We start from the raw sequence: 18,628 nt of genomic DNA, 5'->3' as shown, positions 1-18,628 counted from the left end.
CCAAATATAGCACTTTAATAAAAAATTTCTTCTGTAAATATTTGTTTTGTTTCTTTGGGGAGTCATGGACATGTATTATGATTCCCAAAATGTGCATATGCACACATGAAAATATTACATAAAAAAAAGTACAATGAGACCTTAGAAAATGTAGGTTATTTGCCCTATATCAAATAAGCTGAAAAATTGTTCTCTCTATATAATGTTTTCGAATTAAAGTTAAAAAGAAGCAGGACTGCCTTATGTCTTATCCTTTCTTAGTGATTAAAAGTTAATAAAACTGAGAGTGTAGAATTAATGATTAATTATATTTTTGCTAAGCTAAATTCAGTGTCTGACAAAATTGTTTATATATAAAAAAATTTCAGTGATGTGTATTTTGCACACTGTGGTAGCCACTAACCCCATGCAGCTGTTGAGTCCTTGAAATCAGGCAGGGGAGACCCAGGAACGGGATTTAAGTGGCCGGGGTGGCTAGTGGCTACTTACTGGGCAGCACAGATAGGGGCCTTGCTACTCCAAGGCACCACCTGGGGACTTGTTAGAGATGCGGCCTCTCAGGCCCCACCCTGGACCTACTAAATCAGAATCTGTATTTTTAACAAGATCTCTTAGGAGGGATGTGCAGTGCTCTCCAGCCTAGAGCAGTGATTCCCCGCCTTGGCTGCAATTACAATTGCCTGGAGAGCTTGTAAAAATAACGCCCGAGCCTCATCCTAGACCCAAATTTCAGGATTTCTGGGTGGGGGGCCCAGGAATCAGCATTTTCCAGGATAGTCCCAGATCATTTTAATGACTCGTGAAGATTTGGAGCCACGGATGTAACTCAAAGAATGTACGAACAAGTGCAAGGTGGAGACGGGAAAACCTTAGTACTGACCTAGATTTCCGACCTTTTACTAAGGTCAGATAAAGGAGGGCTGCAGGTGAGAGAAAGAGAGTTAGCCCTTATTGAGTGCTTAGTGTATTCCAGGCATTATTGTCCTAAATTGAGTATGTACTTGACTGAAAAGACTCTTTTGGTGAATATATAGCCTATGTCACAAGACTGTAGTGACATACTGTGAACATACAGATTGAACCTGTTAATCCAGATAAATGTTCCCTCCGTAGATATGAAGTATGAAGTGTTTAGTTTTACACACACACACACACACACACACACACACCTCTCCATGAGGTCCCCCCCTTCACTGTGCCACTCCTCATTCCTCCCCACAAATCCCCTAAGAATAAAATGAATTGTGATGAAGTTAAAGCATCATTTGTTTGCCAGTCCTAGCTAAAGGGAACCTGTGTCATTCTGAAGTTCTTTCAAGACCTTTCTTTTCACCTGTGGAAAGGATCGCAAAGATCCAAACATCAGGTGAGCCACTGGCTCAGTGACAGTGATGTTTCTGCAGCTCTGAGGTTCGGGGTGCGTGAGTGAGTGCAGCTCACATGCATTTGCTGCTGTCCTACCTCAGGTGAGACCACGATGGTAGAGGTTGGTGAGGAAGTTGTGAATAACTCAGAGCCCTGATCTTTCCGTTCTTGGTGTTGCAGGATTCCATGCTTCCTGGAGAGGGGCATGCTCTCTGTGGCCTGAATATCAAGGCTTGGATTTGTCTCCACCACTTACTGATAGGTTAGCTTCAGCCAAGATATCTTAACCCTGTAACACCAGTTTCCCTACCTATAAGATGGGAGTAATAATGTAACCTGTTTTGTAGCCTTGTTCTGAGGAGATGATCAATTAATGCAATAAGGTTCTTAGCACATGCATGACCCATAGTAAATGATCAACGAATGTTAGTGATTACAGACTTAATTGGCTTGTTATAAATGATCAGGACGTATTTGCTTTACATGACTCTTTCCTCAAGGAGAAGGAGGAATGGATTAGATTAGCTATGAGAGACCTCTGCACTTTGAAGGTAACACAAACAGACACGCGGCCATATGTTTCGGAACCATCCAGTCTTATTGCCGCCTTGTAGCAGCCAGAGCCAAATGGCTTTATGAATAGCCAGGGTGTACAAGGAATTAATTTGAAACTGGAACACTCAGGACAGGAAAGTGGATAATGAGCTATTCAAATGCTTTCGCAGTGCCGCCGTCAGACTCCCCCGGGATAAACTAGCATTTCTCCACTTTCTGCAGCCCCGATGTCTTCCTCGGCTTCATTTTACTTTACAGTACTGATCACCTCGTGACATCATCTGCACTTATTTGTTTATCCATTGTTCTCATCCTCTCAGTGAGGGAAACATACAAGGGATCTCTGGTGATCTACATCACCAGAATGTACAGTCCTTGAGGGATCACTTAATGGCAGCAACTAGAAGAGTGCCTAGCACACAGTAGGTGCTCAATAGATGTTTGAGTTGAGTGAATGACTTCTGATACATTCTTGTATAGCTTTTAGTACCACGAAGATTCAAGTTCAAGATGGAGAGTCTATATATGAGCAAAATGAAGTGTAGAGACTCTACTGGAAGTTTAACACCTGAGAGCTAAGAAAGGCCCTGCCATTGTGAAATAGTTGATGATGTTTAATGTGCTAGTGAAATAATTATAAAGTCTAGTACAGTAGAGGACCTTCAGATGTACATCCTTATGGAACAGAAAATTGGCCCATGAAATGAGGGAAAAGCTGGTCCCTAGTTAGGAGAAAAATATTACACTTTCGTATAGTATTATGAAATAAAGGTTAAAGTAATAAAGGAACGGGAGAATAATGTTAATCAAAAGTTAACTTGACAGTTACTGAGGTACTTGAATCCTTAATAAAATAATAGAAGACAAATGTCAAAGGAGAAAGGGCATTGAGCATTTAGAGAATATCTCCAATGCAATCAATAGTCAACAATTTTGAAAGACAAATGACTTGTCAGATGAAGTTGATAATTTCAAAACTTAATTTACATGATTGTTGAACTAAATTGGTACAGTGAAAGTGATATAAAGGATTTGATATGGATAAACATATAAAATTTTATGTGAAGAATTAATTTAGATTTGCTTGTACTCAAATATTCTCTTCGGAGAGCACACTGCGTGAAGAACAGTGGTGCAAAGTTAATAATAAAAAATTAGTAGAATGTTGTTGAGATTCTTGGCCAGGGAGAGTTTATCACCAGTACGTCAATTAACAATTCTCTGAGCTTCTCCCAGGAAACCCCCCCCCCCTTTTTTTGGTCTCCTCTGGCCATCTAATATCTGTAATTGTTTTTTCTTTGCTAAAAAGATTGCCCTTATAATACTTGAGACAATCAATGTGAAAAGGATGGAGATGGATGGATAGTCACATTCGTTCATCTCTTTTATTTATACAACAACATTTTAGCAAACATTTGCTGGGGTGGAAACTCTAAGATTAATGAGGGAGACAGACGAGAGAGTACTGGTTCTAATCAGTGAAATTAACATAAGGAGTGGTGTCACTTATGCTTTCGGAACCATGGGGACTCCTTAGAGAAGGTGGTACCCTCCAGGCTGACCTTAGAGTGGTGAAGATGGGGTGGAATGGGGAGGAAAGGACGAGGTCTGGAGGAGTATGTGGCCTCTGGTCACTTCAGAGCATTCCAGCTGGATCTGAGCGTGGGGTGGAGAGGTGCTGCTCAGATCATGGGGGTAGGTGCCAGGGCTTAATCTGATGTCCTGTGACCCGACTGTACCAACCGCTCTGAGTCGTGACATCTGACGTGTGGTTGAGCAAAGGTGTTATGGGTGTTCTGTAAGGGATGCATCCAGATGGCCAGGCTGGAGGGAAGGCACACACGAGGTGATGAGAGTGCACCAGAAGTCTTGAGCACAGCTCAAGAAAGTTTTAGCATAGTGCAGTCCTGCTGCATGGAATCCTGAAGTGTGGTGGTGGACACTAGAAAGACTGAATTTCATCTTCCATGACCCGAGATCTATGGAATCGTCTTAACAAGATCCCCTGGCGCGTTGTGTACACATTAAAGTGCGAGAATTTCTGACTTACGAGACCCTGCTTGGCTCATCCAGGGTTCCCCTCCCTGGCATTCACTTTCTACATCACTTCTTTCACTCTGCACTTTCGCCACACGGAATTGCTTGCAATCCTTTTAATTCTGTAGAACTTAAGCGTCTGGCCTCTGCCCCTGCACTTTTCTCTGACTGCATGTTTTCTTCCTTTCTGTCCATCCCACTGGCCAAACACCACCATCACCACAACCAAACAAAACCCCAAACACACAAACCCAAACCTTCAGCATTGACGTCTTATTCATTCACTTCTTCGATGATTCAGCACTTGTTCAGGGTGACCCCATGGGGAGTGTGACGGTGACAAGTGCAGTGTTATTCTCTAGGAGCTTTGTGCTCAGGGGAGGCGGATCCCCAAACTCAGAATGACAGCGCAGCAGATCGCTGGTGGGCTCAGGCCATAAAAGGAGCCCCCTGTAGAAGTGGTCGGGGCTTCCTCAGAGAGGAGATGCCAAGAGTGTGAAAGGACAGCAGGGGAAATTTAGCCGTCCCTTCTGTCGTGAAGTCTTCGAGGATGCTCTTGGAAAGGTCCCCCCTTAGGTGTTCTGGTGGCTCTTTTTGTATTCCTCCTGAAGCACCATGATCACACTGCACGGGGCTGGGTGATCCGTCTGCCTTTTCCACCGAGCTGCAGCCTCCACGAAGGCAGAGGCCATGTCTGTGCCACACCCTGAGCTCCCCAGAGACTGGTGCTCAGAAGTACCCGCTGATAAAGAGAGGGAGTGTTCTGGTTCTGTATTGGTGGGCCGGGGGGGAGGAAGCCACATAATAGTGGGTTAAAGGAAAAGGGAGGGATGAAGCAGTCAGCTCTTCTTGCTCCGAGATTGCTTGTCAAGGAAAGAAGCCAGAGAGCAGTATCTGGGGAGGAACCTGGAGGGAGTGGGGGTGGTTCTCTTTTAAAGGTTTCTGAGTCGATTATTCATTTGATAAATATTTATGGGAGAAGGTCCAGTTGGACCTCACTCTTTGTGGAGGTTCCCACAGATACTGTTGAATCCAGTCACACGTGTCCCCAGTTGATGGTGAGCAAGGACCTTCTGCTTCTTTTTCAGTGCTCATACTGTAAACAGGGTCCCTTTCATGGTCTGCTCGGTGCCATGCTTTTCACGTTTTTGTGCTTTTGGTTGGTGATTTTGCTGTTCAAAATGACCCCCGAACATAAAGTGCTGTTCTGTGCTCCTAAGTACAATAAGTCTGCGATGTGTCTTCTGGAGAAAATACACGTTAGTTCATCTTCAATCAGGCCTGAGAGTTTGTCCTGTTGGCTGTGAGTTTCATGTTCACGCATCAACAATGTCTATGAAATGAGGTGTCTCTGAACAGAAACACATGTAAAACACGGCCATTCATGGATGGGTTGATGAAATTGCTGGGGGCGGAGGCTCCGACCCCACCTGTGGCCCCTCCTGGACCAGTGCGTCAGTATTTCTGAATTCTGGGAAGGTTAGCAGTGGTCTCACGGCACAGCTGCCGCGCACAACAGGAATCAGGTACTTTCTCTTCCAGGGGCCGCTCTGGGTCCCGGGATCAGGCAGTGAGGAAGACAGAGCCGGCCTTGAGGCGCGCGGTCCTCGCCCTCCAGCTGGGGCGACTGTCCCTGGAAATAGACGGAGGGCACGTGCAGGGCTCAGCATACATCTGGGAGGGAAAGCATCACCACTCGCAGTAACACAGAAGTCCGCCCGCCTTTTTCTGGTCTTTCTCCGAGTATTTCATTCATTTTGTAAGAAGAGCTCAGGAGTAGCTCCTACCTGCTCCCCGCTGCCCCGTGCGTGCCCCTGCTCCCGTCTGCTTCTTCTCTGCTCACTCTCTTGTGTTCTCAACTTCAATCCCCTCCTTGCTCTCTTAAGGTCTTTTTCTGAAAATACAGAAATTAGCAGCCAAAGTTTCCCACGGTCTTGTCCTAGAGAAAGTCCCCCGTGCCCCCTGTGCACGTGGCTGTGCCGCTCCCCGCCCTGGGTTGTTTCGTCGGCACCCTGGGGTGTCTTTCCTCTTCTTACCCTCCCCTCCTCCCTTCCACTCACACCTGGTTTTACCTGTCCTCAGCCCTCGCCGGGCAGGTGGGGGTCTGCTCGAGTATTTGAATGGTCAGAGTGGGATTCACTTGGAGTGATTTTTCTGCAATACACAACTCTCAGAGGACCCTTGGCCCTGTATTCATTATTCTGTAGACTCTCTAGAAGAGCTGCGTCTAGTAGATGTTGGCAGGTGCGTGTTGACTTCACACCTGCCACAGCAGAACAGAAACGGGACCCCAGATCAGTGAAAGGGCCAAGGTAGCCCTTGGAAGCACTGTTTTCTCTGCTCTTGGGGCTGCCTGGGTGTTCCCCATGGGCCTGGAGGGAGCTCAGGGCCCTCCCTGACAGCACCCACCCTGTCCCCAAGTTCTGTCTTAGCACAGGATTTGGGGACACTGAGTTTTTATGTCCGGATTTAGTAGCCAGTGCACATTTTGATAAGCCCCTGGTCACTCCCATAATGGCCTCAGGCCAGCCCTCCCCTCCCCCAGGAGGCCAGGAGGCAACCATGAAAGGCTTTCCACCTCTGCAGCCAGACCGGAACCACTCTCTCCTACCCTCAGGGACCACAGGAAAGCAACCCCCGAATGAAATCTTTAACGGTTAGCCAGTTTGTTGTTGCTGACCGATGTATCTTTTTTTAAATTTAATTAATTAATTAAATTTCGGCTGCGTTGGGTGGGTCTTCGTTGCTGCACACGGGCTTTCTCTAGTTGTGGCTCGCGGGGGCTACTCTTCGTTGCGGTGCGTGCGCTTCGCACTGCAGTGGCTTCTCTTGTTGCGGAGCACAGGGTCTAGAGCGCAGGCTCAGTAGTGGTTGTGGTGCACCGGCTTAGTTGCTCCGCGGGCATGTGGGATCTTCCCGGACCGGGGCTTGAACCCGTGTCCCCTGCATTGGCAGGCAGATTCCTAACCACAGGGAAGTCCCACTGACTGAGGTATCTTAACTAAGAAAAATTTAGGTTCCCACTTTGGGGGCATGTGCGCATGCGTGCAGGGAGGGAGGCGGGGCGGTTGCAATGATAGCGTGAAGACCTGTCCTCCAGGTGCACGCCGGGCTGATGCTGTTAGGAGGAGGGGCAAAGTGGAGTGGAAGAAAGGGGTAGAGGAATCCCACTGGCATCCTGAGCTCCTGCAGGCCCGCTGCTGCCGGCGGGGGAAGGACCGACCCTTCTCGGAGTGTCCGCGGGCTCCAGGCTCTCTCGTGTGGCCTGGTTAGGTGAGGGATGCACCGCACCGATGGCCGGGCGCTGATGGAAAGGGACGGGAGCCCTGCCCGGCTGGGCTGTGCTGGTGGCTGTGTCCCTGCAGTGAAACCCTCCGCTCCCCTTGCCTCTTGGGTACTTCATCCCCGGCTGCTTTTCCTTAATCCTGTCGTATGTTTGTCCTTCCTTTAAACTTTCCTTAATTGCCCCTTTCCGAGTCAGCCGTCTGATGCTGGATTGGATGGATTTGAGGAGTTGGCGCCCTTCGAGGAGCAGCCACGGGGCATAGGACCCTGGGCAGTGAGAACGGGGGTGGGTGGAGGCCAGAGGCCCCTTGGGGTGGGGTGGGGGGGAGGCACGGAGGCACCCGAGCGTGGAGCATATTGGAGGAGCCGTCGGTGTGGTTGGTCAGCAGGGCGCCAGGACGGGTGCGGCGAGCGGAGACTGTTCTAGGAGACGGGGTTAGAGAGATGCCTTCAGTCCCGGTGGCTGCAGCCCTTGACCTCGAGACATCTCGCCTGGGACCTTCTGTTTAATTCTTTGGAGGACTTTTATTTACTATTTTAAATTGAGATAACTGTAGAATCACATGCAGTTGTAAGAAACAATATAGAGGGATCCTTTGTATATTTCCCTTACTGGTAAGATTTTGAAACACTGTAGTATTAGATCACAGCAACACTGAAACAGCCCGCTGACCTTATTCACATATGCCCACTTTTACTTGTACCCGTATGAGTATTTTGAGGGCTCCTGATCAGGGTCGTTGTGTTATCGGTTTCAGTGAGAAAGAATTCTAATGATGCCAGTTTCGTATGCCTCAGAAAAATTCTTGGTTTTATTTTGTAAACGTTCATATGACATTAGAACATTGCATGTATATTTTCCCCTTGACTCTCTTTTCTCTCTTTTCCCTCCTCATATGTGTCTAAGATTCAGTGGGACCAGTGAACGCATCCTCTTATCTATAGAAGTGGGTTTTAAACCCTATCTTTCCAAGGGATCACCCGTTATCTCTAGTGAAGTGTAAGCATATTGTGGCTTTGACACGTCTTAGTTCTTCCTGGACAGCAGTGCGGTCAGCTCCAAATGGCACGGATGAGGAGTCTATTGACAGGCACTCCAGGGACAGCTGGGTCACAGAGGAGCAGTGTGACCTTTGACCCAGCCCTACAGTCTCTGTCCAAGCCTCAGTGCACTTATCTGTAAATGTGATATTTCAATTTATCTCTAAGGCGTCTTCCAACTATAGTATTCTTTATTTATTGCTTGTATATGTATAATATATATATAATAACAGGGTGATAAAGTCATTTTATATCCTTCTCTCTGAGTCATTCATTGTTTTTTCAAGCTTATTTCCTGCCTTGCCTTCCCTAGATTTCTTCCAACGATTTTATCTCAGTAAGTGAAATACTGATAAATACCTTTATAAAAAGGGGCAACTTATATTGGAAGGTGGACTTTGCAATCGTGATGCCAGGTTTTTCTCCCCGTGGCATGTGTTAATAACTTGGTTCTTCTCACTGTGAGATGTGTCTTTAGGAAATGTGTAACTGCCCCAAATATGGGGGAGATGGTCTTCATTTTGCATGAAGAGTAATTATGCCATTTGCATCGTATGTTCTAATAGAACTTGTGTCACTGCATACATATTATTTTTAGAGTTGGTTAATAAATACCTTGATGACTGCTGCCTGTCTTATGGAAAAGGTTTCTTCATTGCCTTGAGTGGGTAAATAATTTAAAAATCACTTGAAGAATAAAAGAAGAGAAACATTGGGAAAGTTGATTACGTGTAGGGGTGCAATGTGTAACCATTAAAAATGTATGTATCTGCCCTTTTAGTATTTGTTCTAATTCATTATTAGATGTTCCATTTCCCCACTTATTTAAAAGACACCTAATCTAGAGAAGCAAATCAATATTTACAGTGCATTAGTGCCACAGAGAATTTGAGATCTTGTGATGAGGGGTTATTGCTGTTTTATCCACTCTTCAAAGGAAGGCACACATCAAACAGCTGTCTGGGATCTGGTGACATCGCACACCCCCCCCCCCCGTGTGCTTCATCCAGTAGCTTAATTATTGAAGATCCTCATCTTTGAATTTTCTTGTTAATATTTCAGAGGCTATACTTTGAAAAAATATATATATTAAATAACTCAGAAGATTATGAGGAGAGAAAGTTTTATTATCATGTTTTGAAAGGCATTGATTTTCCTAAAATGGAGGATGAGGAATCGTAATAATAATGACCAAATTACCTGAAATGAGAAGCTCCCATTATTTCTAATTGCTCTGAAGAACACAAATCACATCAGATTATTAGTAATGCTGAAATAGGCCGTGAGCCCCAGAAATATGGAGCAAATTATAGGCAAAAAGGCCGTATTTGTATTTTATTTCTCTGAGGCCAAGACAAAATTGCATTCTTTCTGCAATATTATGCTTTATCCGTGAGAGGTGGGGAGCTTGTCAGAAGAATCAGGCAGTTGTGTTTCGTGCTTCTTTTTGTTGATAAGACCAGACGTTTGGAAGCATCTCTTTCCTTAAAATCAAGTGCGGTTCATCCAAAGACCTCACGCCAGTTGTGGCTCCTTCTGCACTGTTACCCCCAACGCCGCGCATCTTCGTCCTCCTTTGTTGCTTGTAATACTTTCACTTATTTAGAGGCAACTGGTAATTCCTGTTGATACTATTTTGAAGTGCTTTTCTATTTTTTTCTAGTACATCTTCATACATTGTTTTAAGTTCTGTTAGGATGAGGTTTGTTGGATGAATACTAGTATAGAAGTGTATCCAGTGTGGAATCACACCGTTTTTTAGCATTAAAAGGATCTTCTGTCCCCATTAGTGCAGCCTCTGGCTTTATAGATGGGGAGACCGAGGTCCAGTGCGGTGAACCAACATGCCAGGATTATGCGTTCAGGCCAGTGGTTCTTACTGTGTGTGGTCTATGGGTCCTTCACGTCAATCGGGCCATCTCAGGGAGGCTGTGAGGCAAAACTCTTTTCGCGGTGTCCCAGAAGCATTTTGTGTTGTTCGCTGGGTTGACATCTGCACCAGTGGTGCCCAGACGCTGGTGGGTGAGAGGCAGGCTCCTTGGCACAGGGTGAGGTGGTAGTACCAATGGTATTCTTCAGCCAACACACCCGCGGTTTAAGGAAAAAAGCCATTTGATCTGCGATTCTTGATGGAGCAGCAAAATGAGGACGTTCACAAACTCCTGACCCTTGAGTACACAAGTCAGCGTTTCGTGTGACAGCATGGACGGTAGGCATAAAGTACGTGCACATGTTGAAGATCAGTGGCTTACTGAGAAAAACTTCCATGTGATAGTTTGAGTTGTAAGCTAAGGTAACCACGTTTAGTGGAACACTATGTTTGTCTGAAAGAAGGCTGGAAAAACTGTGCTTATTCAGACTTCGGTGTCTGGCAGGGTTTCTAGAAAATGGATGAAGTGAGCCTGTCACTACATGGCAAATGACTGACAATATTTGTTGCCAGAGATAACATTCAAGCTTTCTGGTAGCATTAGAGTTTGGAAAAACGTATATCCCACTGTGAGCATGACAACTTCCCAGTACTTAATGATTTTTCTGATGGAATTGGGAATGATATTCACATATGTGATTTGCTGATACAAAGAAATACATCAACATTCAGAAGACTGGCGAAACCCAATTAATAATATATTCCAAATAACTAATGTTACAAAATTCGTCACGGGTAAAAGATCCATTCCAGGTGTAAGACAGACAAATGTAACAAAGAATGGGAAGTTTACATTCCGTATTGTAGCTAACCTTTGAGAAACTAATTTCTCAAGTTTCGGTGCAGTATCAAAGAAGAAGATTTACAGTTATCTGAAAAGATTACTAACATTTGATTTCCTCTCCCAGCTAAACATTTGTGGAGCTTGTTTTCTCTTCGTATACTAGGGCATATTGCAGCAGGTTGAATGCAGAAGCAGCAGTGAGAACCCACTACATATGCCTTATTTTGTAAAATTGTTTTCATAAAATTCCGTTGTTTATGTTAACATGTAATAAATAGGTTTATTGTTGTTAACTTAAAAATGAATAAATAAATATTAAAATTTTTTTTCATTTTCACTTCCAGTATGGTAAATATCCCTAGCTATAACCCACATAAACAAAAGCTCTCTGGGGTCCTCAGTAATTTTTAGAGTGTGTGAAAGGGTCCTGAGGTCAGAGTTGAGAAATACTGGTGTAGGCGGGTCTCGCTTGGGGCATGCTACATCATCTTATACGTCATGCTTCCTCTATTGAACCAGTAGAGGTTTTTTCTTTCCTTCTATTTTAGCATTTTTGAAATTGGGGCTCCAGTTGTTTCAGTCTGTATGTATAGCTGATGTAATAGTTCTTTAACTCTCCCAAATCTAATGATGCTATTAGTTAAAATCGGTGTTTGATTTCTAGGTGTAAGTAATTTTACTGTGAAAACAACAAAATTCTTCCCTTTTACGAAATTGAGACTAATGTTTAAATCTGCAAGTAGCTAGAAGTGGAGTTTGTTTTCCAATGAATGGTTGAATAATAGAATTAATTTCATGATTTGGGTGGTGATGGAGCACTGACCCAGGCACCTCAAGTTCTGGACAGGAAACTGTCCCTGCGCTCCTCCTGTCACCTCTCCGAACCTCCGCTTTACTCATCTGTGAAGCAAGTTGCATGTTTCTCCATTGGGACTAAGATTAAAAACAAAAAAAAGATTTAGATCCTTTCAAGTCACTGGTTTCTTAATGTTAATTTAGTCTCTCTCTGTGTGTGTGTGTGTGTGTGTATAAACTGGATGAAAATGACATATTTTTCACACAACCATAAAACCAAGAAGAAATTATAAACCAATAAAAATGTAGATTTTCACCATCAGTGTGAGACACTGTGTCTAAATCCTAGGCAGTATGGGCGTGGACACGTGGTGTGTTACAGGGTCTTTATATTTGGACCCAGTTTTGCTGCCCGTGTGCACTCTGATACTCTGTTCTTGCAGCTCAACAATTGCAAGAAAACCTTAACTTCAAGATCATCATGATGTCACTTGGCGTTCCTTTGTTGAGAACACGTTGTTTACTTTTTAAAATGAGTCCTGTTCTTTTCTCATTCGCCTGGTAATCAGATCTAGGACACCTTCCTGAATTTGACTGTGGCCACCACTGTAACCATGGGGTCTGAAACTGCACGGGGGTACTCAGTTACAGGATGGTGCAAATGAAAGATCCAGACTGTCCTTATATTCATTTCTTTTATCGCTATCACTAAATGAAAACAAGAAGTGGAATGAATTGTGAGCAACTCGTAGGAAGGGCTGCCTAGTAGCACGTCTCCTGGGACATCCTTTACAGTGTGGTTGATGTAGATGCTACCTGGGGGCTGTGCCCCAGCATCTCCCCAGAAGGTGCAACCCAAGGGTCTGCAGTCCTGCTGTAACCCTCCTGGCCTCGAATCCTCTTTCTTTCCCTGCATCTAGAATTTTGAGAGTTACAGATACAAAGAGGTAGAGTGCTAATTATTTGTGTCTGTTTCAGACTAACAGATTAACACAGGGATCATGTCCCTTCAGAAGATGATGATCCTAATTATTCATCTAATCTGAATCATGTCTGCAATGTATTTCTCTTGGGGAAATTTTCAAAAACAAGTTGAGTAAGCTGTTTTATTGTGTCCAAGTGAATTTGGTGAAATTTATAGTCCCTGAATTTATTTGGGGGTTGAAATGGACTTTCATGCGGTTATTTTATTATTGCGGGTACTGCTTTTAGTCATTACCTCTGTACCATTTTTAAAGGCCTTTTGTGAACTAATAGTGCTTCTTTTAGACTTAACATACACACACACACACACACACACACACAAACTTGAGGGATACAGAATTCCTTAACAACTAAGTAATCAGCGACCCTGTAATTGGAAAGCAACAGAGCTCATATCTAAGGAGCATTATTGTAATTTCCCAGAAGTATTTTATTCTTCCTCTTCCCCATTTTATTGCTTTTTCTGCTTACATTTTTGATTTTTGAATCTGGGAACAATTTTGTTAATTGGGAGGGAACTTTTTTATGGTAAGAGCATTGTACTATTAACACACATAGTTCCTTAGATGTATATTTTTGTGAACTTGTTTTGAGAGTGACTGTGTAGTTCTTTGCTGTGTTTTATTTTTATTTTTTTGGTGCAAATTATAAGCAGCAAGAGCTGTCACAAGTTTTTACACACACTTTTTACACACTGAAAATTGAAAATTATTCTTCCCCATAATTTTCATGTATGTGTTTCTCTCAGCAAGTTAAGATAACCACCAACAATATTAAATGTTCAGTATATTTTTTCCTCTGGTAGTGTTATTCAGGCTCTTTCTTGGTTATCAAATCCTTTATTGGAAGCAAATGTTAAATGCAATATTATTATGATTCATATGCTTCTCTTTTCTCTGGTTGTTTGTAATTTGCTTTAACATATTGGATTGACAATGGTTTAAATATAACCTTCAGTGTATGTAAATAGTCTAATAGTCTGTTAGTTTCATATCCTCAAGGTTCTCCGTAGCCACACCACTGAGCAAATGCATCAGTATTCCAAAAATGTTTCTCGTGGTAAATGAGGAGTTTACTCCTTCACCGCTAAAGCTGCTTTGTGAGAGGCTTTTTATAAATATTTAACTTGTATCCTAGTTTTTGAAAAGATTACTCTAAGCGTAATTTCATCTAAAATTTTTGTCTTATGTTTATTATGCTTTTCACTCTGTTGATGTGTGGGGCTTTTGGTTCTGATTCTCAGTGCTACAGACTCATGGGCCTTTATTCTTCTCTCTGGTTTTGTAGTTCTGTTCCTTTTCTGTAACAGTGATCACATCTACTAGGATGTTCTCAGTGTTACCATTACAAATTTTAGCCTGGGTTTGTTGCTGATTTTGTTAGAGTCATTGCAAACACACTCCTCTTTCATTTGAATACAGTTGCTAAAACACCATCTTTTGTGTAATTGTGTATGTGAGTATATGGCAGACACTACCTGCGTATTGGTGTACTACTTTTAAGATTTCCGTTTTCTTAAGGATAAGAAACATGTCTGTGCTCTGTACTTTCTGATAACACTTTGTTGAACAAAGGAAATATTTTATTTAGCAGATTTCTTTAATAGCCGAGCCGAACCAATATCAGGATGATAAGAACAGCAGTGGTGATTACTGTCACTCTCTATTGAGTGCACACCGTGTGCCAGACACTGTCTTAGGCACTTCAGCTCATTCAGTCCTCCCGGTACCCTTAAGAGAGAAGTACTGTTTTATTGCTGTTTGTGTAGGAAGGGCCACAGGCAGAGGACAGGGAGGCCGCTTGCCCAGAGCCACACAGGTGACCAGGGTGAAGTGCAGATGCCAGCCCGGCCTTCTCACTCCAGATATCCTGTAGGTACCATATTTCTTTCGCAGTGAAGTGTGTAAAGGGACTAAGGGAATTTCTATTTAGGAGGCTGGTCCACTGTCCCCTGAAAGTGTTATTCTGTTCTTTAATCTTTTGATGTAACTACCTTCATCGTAACATGTAGTTTTCAGACGTTAGGTTATCTGTAATAACGCTGTTTTGTGTCGTAGATATGCCTCTTCACGTCCGACGAAGCAGTGACCCAGCCTTAATTGGCCTCTCCACGTCTGTCAGTGATAATAACTTCTCCTCTGAAGAACCTTCACGGAAAAACCCCACACGCTGGTCGACAACCGCTGGCTTCCTCAAACAAAACACCGCCGGCAGCCCTGCAGCTTGTGACAGGAAGGTAACTGCTTCTAGTTTGTGTCTGTCAGTGATGGGAGTCCGCCGTGGACCAGGCCTTTGCTTCCATGGCGTCCGTGCTGCGTCCTCTGTGACCTTCACACCAGAGTTCAGATAACTTCTTATTTTGTATTGCCCTTGAATTTTCTGATTAAATCCTTGCTATATATTGTGTATCTATTTATGTATCCATTTTTGGAATGGATAATATGTTCCTATGCTGAAAAATGAAACCTTTTAACGTGAAGTATGTACACCTAAGGGCCCTCTCCTATCTCCTAGTCTGCTGGTCACCCCATATGTCTCTTCCTGGGCAACCCCATCATGAGCTTTTTGCATGTCTTTACAGGGATCTTTGGCGCATGTATAAACACATATTCATGCTGGCCCCTGAGGTACATTAAAGAACTCACAGCATGTGAACCGTTAAGGATGAAAGTGGACGCCATCCATGGTCATTTACTGTCTCTCCTCAATTGAAACGAACTGGAAGTGTACTGTCTAGTCTTAATAATATTCTCTTCTTTGACCAAATTTAATTTGTCCATGACCTAATTTATTTAGTCTGAATAAATAAGCTTTATTTTAGTCTACCTTTTTTCCAATTTGTGTTAATGCTCCTTGTCATATATTCCTACAGAAGCCGTACCAACCCGTTCTGTTATACCTCTAACCTTTTACCCAATGAGCTTTAAGCTGTGCTTGTCATTTTCACTGCTGAATCTATAAAATAGATTCTCAGCAAACATCTGTTGAATGAATTAATAAACATTTTTCAGTGCAGCCAGTAATTGAGCACCATACATATCGAGAAGTGTGGAAATATATTAATCACATATTAATAGTTGAAATCAATGTAGTTTGATATTTGCTTGATTTATCCTTTGTATCTATGTCAAAATACCTGTTTTAAATATTTCTTTTATCTTGGTTTCACATTTCAACAAACTCTTCTTCGTACCAGAAAGGAAAAAAAAAAAAAAAAAGGGAATATGTAAGTTTAAACTGAGAAGAATCTACCAAGAAAATACAATGTACTATAGTCTGATTTTTAGGATGAGGGGTTTAACTCTTCTGTTATATTTTATTAGATGTGTGATGAGTTTCTTCTCATTGAGATTAGCCTGAAATTTTAGAATGCTTTATCATGCAGTAGACTGTTCAAAGAATCTGGTTTCTGAATAGGCCTCGTGACCTTTAATTTGTGCTCGGAATAGACCTGATTTCCATGGATATTCACAAATATATAACAAGTCAATTTGGTCGTTTAAAAAAATTTATTACTTTAAAAAAAGGTTTTCGCTTAGTTGAAAGATGGGGGTCAGAAGTCACTGCGGTAATCGAAGTTTTCTTTTTAACTCATTCAACATCTTGGCTGTATGAGTCAGCTTCAGTTACAGCATACAGAACCACAGGAGCTATTTTCAGCGTAAAAGGACTTAACGTTGAGAATTTGTTTTTCAGAAAATTACTGGAAGGGCTAGAAGGGCAGGCCATAGGCTGGGCCCCCAGGGCTTTCTGGACAATGCAGTACAGCGTGTCTAGCTGGCCCAGGGAGGGGCAGAGGTGCAGGACCTGGCGTCCTGCTGCCTGCGTTGGCCCAGTAGACGTTAGCACTGTCTCCACCTGTGCTCACCTTGCCGCCTGTCACCTGTGGAGCTGGGCCTGAACCCAGGAACAGCCTAGAAAACGCCGTCATCTCCATGGCTTGCCACTAATAACAGCCCAAGAAAATCCCCTATTTCACAATTATCATTAAAATCTCAGGCTGTTGAATCCAAATGGGCAGAATGCAGTTTGCTCCAGATCCTTATGTCTAGGGGTGTCCGGGAAACGGACTTTAGCCTTCCAGGCTCTGCAGCCCAGGGAAGCTGCCTGGAGAGGATGGAGATGCTTATGGCCAGTGAACCATGTCCACCTCACTGCCATTCTCTTTTATTTTGTTTTATTTTTTGGCCGTGCCATGTGGCATGTGGGATCTTAGTTCCTCAACCAGAGATTGAACCTGCATCCCCTGCAGTGGAAGCATGGAGTCGTAACCACTGGATAGCCAGGGAAGTCCCTCATTCGTTCTCTTTTAAAGAACATGTGTCTCTCATTTGTAAAAAATTGGGCAACTAGTGGAATAGAACAAAATTACATTATCCATAATTCCAAACTCATCAACAACCAGTACTAAGATATAAGTGAACACACACACACACACACACACACAAAGTCGGAGTCATTCTTTGTCTACATATTTGCATCCTGATTATTTCTACATTTTTTTCATCTCATAGGGATTTCCCCTGGTGTGAATTTTATTAGAAAATATTTTTAATGAACACAGAGTATTCCAGGGTAGAGTATACTTTATCATTCTCTTATTGTTGGACATTTATGCTATGTAAGACAAACTTGAATATAATTTTGTTTTAAAAATGGTTACTTTACCCAACAAGCTTTTTCCCTATTGGGAGTGGTATTTAATGTAGCCAGATGCCTACACTTTCCCATGGCAGAGGCCTTGATTCACACACATATCTCTAGATGAAATCGTATTCACATACGACACACATAAAAGGTAATGTGTAATGAATTTGTCTTTTGAATTATCTTTGGTTTTAGTTTTCGAATACCTATTTACTAAGTTTCCTAGTCTAGATTTTTAAGCTGTTTGTATTTTAGTCTGAGCTGTTTTTTTTTTTTAACAGGTATATGTCTGATAAATGCTGTCTTATTTTCAGTTATAAAATGACTTCCAATGTCTTCAGTATTAAGAAAGGATGCTTGGAGGAAAGCATACTTGCTTATCAGTATTAAATTTATTTATTTCTGTTGCGTCCATGAGAGTTTACCTATGCTGGGCAATTTCAAGATGTTATAAATTCTTACCAGCATGTAGAGGTTTAGGTTTTCTGTATAAAAACACGGAAATCAATTAGTTAAGGGTTCACAGTCCTGTGATTCATTGATCTCTAATGGTTAAAATAGGTTGGTGTTCTTGTATAATTCATCTGCATACGTAAGTAGCTTCTATTCTTCCAAGTTAAATAAGCAAAACAGTTTTAGTGTAATGTCACCAATCAGTTAAAATCTCTATTTCTGAATCACGCAGTTCCTTTCTCCTGTGTGAGAACACAGCCACGTTGAACTCTCCCTTGTGGTTCAAAACCACAGATGAGAGGTGGAGTCTTCCCAGTTAAAACAGTGATACTGTTTCATCCCACTGTCGAGTTTAGAGGGCAAAGTTCACAGATTTTTTTTTTTTTCTTTTTTTTTTTTTTTTGCGGTATGCGGGCCTCTCACTGTTGTGGCCTCTCCCGTTGCGGAGCACAGGCTCCGGACGCGCAGGCCCAGCGGCCATGGCCCACGGGCCCAGCCGCTCCGCGGCATATGGGATCCTCCCAGACCGGGGCACGAACCCGTATCCCCTGCATCGGCAGGCGGACTCTCAACCACTGCGCCACCAGGGAGGCCCAAGTTCACAGATTTTGATGCTGCTAAGTCAGGTGAGGGCTCGAAGAGACCAAGGGTTTCACGGGCTTCTGGATTTCTTAAATTCTGTCATAGTTTTATCTGGCAGTGAGGGATAGAGGGGAAGAGAATCTTGGCTTTCTTTCAAAGTTCTATGGAAC

General features: G+C 43.0%; 1 protein-coding gene across 18 annotated transcripts in view; it reads left to right on the top strand.

The window, feature by feature from the left end:
- Positions 1-18,628, top strand: part of PARD3 (par-3 family cell polarity regulator) — a 629,043-nt gene that overhangs the window by 263,702 nt on the left and 346,713 nt on the right. For all 18 annotated transcript variants that reach the window (XM_081228686.1, XM_081228701.1, XM_081228699.1 and 15 more), the window contains exon 4: positions 14,834-15,012. In XM_081228686.1, coding sequence (XP_081084812.1) covers positions 14,834-15,012 — 179 coding nt within the window. The remainder of the gene's footprint in view (positions 1-14,833; positions 15,013-18,628) is intronic.

Source organism: Mesoplodon bidens (genome assembly GCF_964165515.1).
Source record: "Mesoplodon bidens genome assembly, chromosome: 3".
Taxonomy (NCBI): domain Eukaryota; kingdom Metazoa; phylum Chordata; class Mammalia; order Artiodactyla; family Ziphiidae; genus Mesoplodon; species Mesoplodon bidens.
The sequence above is the reverse complement of the archived record's forward strand: the minus strand, read 5'-3'. Positions and strand labels throughout refer to the sequence as shown.